General features: G+C 54.2%; 1 protein-coding gene across 3 annotated transcripts in view; it reads right to left on the reverse strand.

Annotated features, from left to right (window-relative positions):
* Positions 1-1,948, reverse strand: part of HM13 (histocompatibility minor 13) — a 42,726-nt gene extending 40,778 nt beyond the window's left edge. For all 3 annotated transcript variants that reach the window (XR_516645.5, XM_002710863.6, XM_002710862.6), the window contains exon 1: positions 1,671-1,948. Coding sequence is in view for 2 of the 3 variants with exons in the window: in XM_002710863.6 (XP_002710909.1) it covers positions 1,671-1,853 (183 nt within the window). In the remaining variant the exon portion in view is untranslated. The remainder of the gene's footprint in view (positions 1-1,670) is intronic.
* Between the last annotated feature and the right edge of the window lie 4,052 nt (positions 1,949-6,000).

The following is a 6,000-nucleotide window of genomic DNA, read 5'->3' on the forward strand; positions in this document are numbered from 1 at the left end:
GACATGCTCCCGGGAGGCACTTCAGTACTAACACTCTCTTCTGTCCACGCCTCCTGCCCCGTCCACACCAGACCTCCACTGCTTCCTGACCTGCCTGGCACCTTCCTGCTTCCCCGGCTCTCTGTGTCCCTGCTGCACACATGCTCGACCCCTCTCCCTGAATCCTGCAGCATCGCTCGCATTGCAAGCACAGACCAGGTCATTCTTCCCCCGGCCAGGGCTCTGACCTCGTCAGCCCTCGCAGGGTTCTTCACTCTAGCAAAGAGCGACAGTCCAGGAACTAGTGCTACCCGGAAGGTGTGCTCTGAAGAGATGGGTGATCCTTGGGCAGCACGTGCCAAGGAGAACTCAGACAGGGGCAGCCACTCAGGGGGAACTGCCCAAACTCAGGTCATGCTGCCTCCCCTGTCCTGGTCTATTCAGAAGGTCTTTCTGCATGGAACGTGTGCCTCACACAGGCACGGCAGAGACTTAAGGTCGCCTGAAAGGGGTCACAGCCTCTCAGCCTAAGCCCTGCCTGACCACGGACAGCCAGGCGGCAGTGGCGCGCTCTGCTCCCGGGGAAGAAAGGAGGTGAGCCCCAGCTGCTGCTCAAGCTTGGTATTGCTACGAGAACCTCAACTCGAGCAGTTTCCAAAGCGGCAGCTGCTCTGTGGGCCTGCCCTGTTTGGTAAGCCAGCTTCCTCTTGGGTCCAACTTCAGGTCTGAGAAGCCACAGGAGGGCAGGTTGGGGTGGGTGGGGAGGAAGAGTGCCAGATGAGAAGCGACTGGGGCAATGGCCACAGGCAGTGGAAGGTGTTGGAGTCCTCTCAGGTATCCAATGGGACAGAGACCAAGGCAGGCCAGGGATGGGGGCTGGCCCAGTCTTGCGAGAGAGGCCAGCGGGGGCTCAGTTCAGTCGGCAGGCCTAGGCTGGAGGGGGGATGGCAGTAGGGGAAGGGGAGAGGGGCTCCTCTGAGGCAGAGGCAGGGGCTGGGGTGGGAAGGGGTCAGGGACGGGATCTGGCCTTTGGCTGGTTTAGGTTCAAAGCTGATGAGCGGTCAGGAAGCAGAAGCCAACAAAGTAAGGGGTTTACGCTGGGTTCAAGAGTAGAGGTATCCAGCTTCCAGTTTCTGAGGACCCAGCTAACTGGAATCAATTTCAGAACACAAAGGAAAAAAAAAAAAGGTGGGGTTTGGGCTGAGGCTGTTTTCCTGGGGTCACTGCTGTGGAGGGCCTGGGACGGGGGTTTAGGGGAGCACGATTCCAGTGAGACGGGACTGGATCTGGATGCTGGAACTGGCCGTGGGGCGGAGGGAGGCAGGACTCCTGATGGACGCCCAACAAGAGCTCTGCGGATCAGATGGGGGCGGGCCCGGAGTCTGGGATGGGGTGCCTGTCCCAGGTGGGATGTCCCAGAGGGAGGGTGGGGCCGGCTCGGCTGGGCCCCCGCAGTGCGAGGGTCGGGCCCCCAGCGCCCCTAACCGCGGCGGGACGCACCGGGAGGCCTGTGTCAGCGTCCGGGTCGGGGTGGAAACCAACTCCTGTTTGAGGAAGGTGTCAGGATGCGGGCGCGGGGTGGAGGGAACGGTGGTGACCATTGCTGACCGTCCCGCCTGGGAAAGGACCGGTCCGTGCCGGGCGTGTCTGGGACAGGAGCGGAGAGCGCCCGGTTTCGCCGCCGACCCTACCTTGCCGCGGGCGCAGCGCACCGAGCGCAGGGCGCCGAAGAAGATGGGCAGCAGCGCCATGAGCAGGAGGCTGCCGTAGGCCAGCGCGATGCCCTCGGGCGTGGAAGGCGGCCGCGTCGTGCCGTTGGCTGGGCTGCCAGTCTCGGCGCTGCCGTTATGCGGGTCGCTGAGGGCCGAGTCCATGGCGAGGCTGCGCTGGGGATCCGACTCCAGCTCCAGCCGCTGCAGCACCAACGCAGAGGGAGACACGGGCGCTGCGGGGAAAGCCACGTTCCCCTAAAGAAACAGGAAGTGACGTGCCTTCCTCGCCGCCGCGCGCCGCGCACGAGCGCGCCCACGCACGCACGCACACGCGCGCGTTCACGTGTCCCCGCCCGCTCGCCCTCTAGCGGTGGCGGAGGGCAGGGCGGCGGGTTGCTAAGCGACTTGGTACTGGTCGGGAAAGGAGCCCGGGTCGCTGCATGTGTCCGAGGGTGCCCTGAGGACCCCATTCCTTGGCCCCAGTCGCCTCTGCCGTCGCAGGCTGTCCCACTCCCCACAACGCCTCATCCTCCTGATGACTGAGAATTCGCTTTTTCATGCGTGCCTTCATTCAGTGTTGAGTTGTTCATTCGCTCTTTAAATATTTATTGAGTGTCCCTATATGTCAGACATGGCCCTAAGCGCCAGGGACACAACACAGACAGAAATTCGTCCCCGTCCTCACGGAGTTTGCATTTTTGTGAGGTGAGTGGGAGGGGGTTGGAAGATAATCAGATGAACAAAATAAATAAAATATAAACCTGTAAGAGGTTAGTGTGTAGCTATGTGCCACATGGCAACTTAATAGAGATAAATAGAGGAAAAGTGAAGCGAAAGACGGCAGGGGAGCTTGGCGTTACCAAACATTCTGAGAGCCGACTATGAATCTGTCAATAATAGTTTATCACGTGGACAGTTTATAAATTTCGTGGGTCTTATCACAATTGGAAGAAACTCCCTCTATGTGTAATGCTTATTTTTAATATTTATTTTTTGAAATAAAGTTTTATGCAAGGGGTAAAAATCCAACAACAAAAAATAAGCAACAGGTTCTTGGCCTACCTTCTTGAAGGCAATCACCATCAATATTTTCTTTCTTTCTTTTCTTTTCTTTTTTTTTTTTTTTTTTTTTTTTTTTTTTTTTTTTTGACAGGCAGAGTGGACAGTGAGAGAGAGAGACAGAAAGGTCTTCCTTTTGCCGCTGGTTCACCCTCCAATGGCCGCCGCGGCCAGCATGCTGCAGCCGGCGCGCTGTGGCTGGCGCATCGCGCTGATCCGAAGCCAGGAGCCAGGTGCTTCTCCTGGTCTCCCATGGGGTGCAGGGCCCAAGCACCTGGGCCATCCTCCACTGCACTCCCTGGCCAGAGCAGAGAGCTGGCCTGGAAGAGGGGCAACCGGGACAGAATCCGGCACCCCGACTGGGACTAGAACCCAGTGTGCCGGCGCCGCAAGGCGGAGGATTAGCCTGTTGAGCCACGGCGCCGGCCCTTCTTTATTTATTTTCAAAGATTTATTTATTTTTTATTTGAAAGGCAGAGTTAAAGAGAGATGGGGTGGGGGGGAAGAGAGAGAGTCTTCCATCTGCTGGTTCACTCCCCAAATGGCTGCAGCAGCCAAAGCTGGGCCTATCTGAAGCCAGGAGTCAGGAGCTTCCTCCGGGTCTCCCACATGGGTGCAGGGGCCCAAGGACTTAGGCCATCTTCCACTGCTTTCCCAGGTCATAGCAGAGCTGTGTCGGAAGTGGAGCAGCTGGGACTTGAACTGGCGCTCATATGGGATGCTGACACTGCAGGTGGTGGCTTTACCCAATATGCCACAGTGCCGGCCCCTGAATATTTTCTTGTCTACAATCCATCTACTGCATCTCCATACATTTGTAAACATATATATCCATTCAGTGAATTGTTATTGGATACCTAGGACATAAGAGGTGCTAGGCTAGGCTCTAGGAATCTAAGTACTATAAATGAGACAAACGTGGGTCTAGGCAGTGAATTAAAAAGAGGAAACTATGCTGGGAAGGAAACTACCTTGGGTGGGTGCCCAAAGGAAGTCTGACAACTAAAGGGTAAGAGAGGAGCCAGCCAATGGACAACAGTTCCAGGTAGGGGTATGGACAAAGGGCCCAGTGAGCTGGAGGACCCAAAGATGATAGGGGTGTTCAGAGGGGAATAAAGAGAGAGCTGGCATGAATCATCTCACAGTAACATGAAGATGGTCAAGGGTGTTATGCAAGAAAGTGATATATCCTACATTTCTGGGTTATTATTCATTTAATACATGTCTTCTCTGTTGGAGTATATGTTCCATGAAGGCAGAAGCCAGATCTGCACTATTTCACTGCTGAATTTTAAGTCCCTGGCACAGTGTCTGGCACATGGTATGTGCTCATTGAGCGCTGAGTGAATGCACATCTCATTTGATTTTCAGGATAAGTCTTTGGCGTAGGTAGGACACCCCTTAGCTTCATTTTGTAGATGAGGAAACTGAACACCCAAGGGCTTATACAGCCTGCCAACAGCAGAGTCAGGACTCAGAGTTCTCTTGATTCCAAGTCAGGGGGTTATTTCCCGCACCCACACCTGCCTTTATCACCCTTCTCACTATTCCTGCCCCTCTGCACCTGGGCCATCACTGAAACTCCCCCTTCTGCCTGCTGACAGCTTTTTCCCCCTAGCCTGTCCTTCAGGGTCCCCTGCCTCTATCCATTCCCCTTCGTATTAGAGGTAGAACTGGGAAATGCATGGGACACTCATGCAGGTGGTAAAGAAAGGAATTCTCCTGTGGGAGCCACAGATTCGGCCTGGGTAGCTTGATTTGGCAACTTGAACTTGAATCTCCTCCACTGAGTCAGGCCACATGTATTTGGAATAGTAGGGAGGACAGGACCTGGCGTACAGAGGTGCTTAGCCAGTGTTATACAAGTAAACGCAAGAATGAGTGACGTGAGCCTTGGGCCTCTGTTTGTCCCTTTCCAGCTGTGCAGCCTGGGCCAAGTCATTTCACTCCCCAGGCCCAGTCTCTTCTTCTGATGGGCAGGGTCTGTTAAAAGACAGGAGTGGGAAACTTGGAAGACGTAGTAAATGCTAGACACTGTACATTTTTCTTTTCATTTCCCTCTTCCCACTGGTTCCTGGGAAGTCAGTGTCAAAGCTGCATCCCCCCTGAGCAGTGAGCTATTTTCCGTAATCTACCAACCTCACCCTGATTCATTTTACTACCCTACCTGCACCTTTCTGCTTTTTTCAACTTTCTCGTCTATTTTTTAAAAATCGTGTTGTGCTTGACTGTTTTCTTATAGCATATTTAGATAGCTTTTCAGAAAGCAGGAAAATGCACTATTTAGTCCATGACTATTCTGTACAGGGAAATATTGGATTCATCCTTGTGAGGGAAACATACGTGAAGAAGATCCAGTTTCTGCTCTCCAAAAAGATGTGCGTATGGCAGGGGGAAGAAAGGTAGAAGACAAACTCATGCCTGTAAACCGTGACCAGCGACGCAGGTGTGCAGTCAGGCAGGGGTGAAGAGCAAGTGTGAATGACAGCCCGGGGAGCTGCCATCTTGGGAGATGTGTTTGATAGTCTGAAAGACAAGATGCACTTGTTTGGGGTGGGGGTTATTCATTCCTTTAAGAGGTGGGCCAGATTAAAATGGAAAGGATTCAAACCCACCTTGAAGGAATGGATGGAGAACAAATTAGTGACTGGCCGGGGTTTGGGAAGCCGAGGGGTGGCTGTGAGTACAGAGGGGCAGTCAAAGGATGCACGAGTAACTTTGTGCTTTTTCCAACCCAGGAACACCAGTAGCAGCGGTTGGTCCTATTTTGCAGAAGAGGAAAATGAACCACAGGAATCTGGACCGGAGACAGTAGCTTCTGGGCCAAGAGGGGTTGTTTGAGGCTCCGCTTTTCTATAAACTGGACACAGCCCAAAGGGATGGGTGAAGGCAGTGTGCCTGATGAATTCAGCCATCAATAATTCAGGCCACAGCATCTGCCTGGCAACCAGGCCCCGCGCCTCCGAGTCTCCTTGTCTGAGAGCACAGGAAAGGAAATTGGAGACACGTCGGCTTCCAGGTGGGCTGGGCACTTGAGTGAGTTTGGCTTGAGGAGATCCAGCCGTCTCCTCTTACACTCCCGAGAGGAGAGAAGTGAGGGGCTAAGCCAAGTTCAGAAAGCTCTCATCAAGTCTCTGTCTGGAAGGTTGGTTCCTGCCTTGGAGCCGACCTGTCTTGATGCTCCCAGGAGGCTGAGGATGGGTGCCCCGAAGCCTCCTCTTAGGAGGTCTCCACTGTGGGGTCACTTCTG

The sequence above is a fragment of the Oryctolagus cuniculus genome, chromosome 11, assembly GCF_051225735.1.
Source record: "Oryctolagus cuniculus isolate XC-2025 breed Fujian yellow rabbit chromosome 11, ASM5122573v1, whole genome shotgun sequence".
Lineage (NCBI taxonomy): Eukaryota > Metazoa > Chordata > Mammalia > Lagomorpha > Leporidae > Oryctolagus > Oryctolagus cuniculus.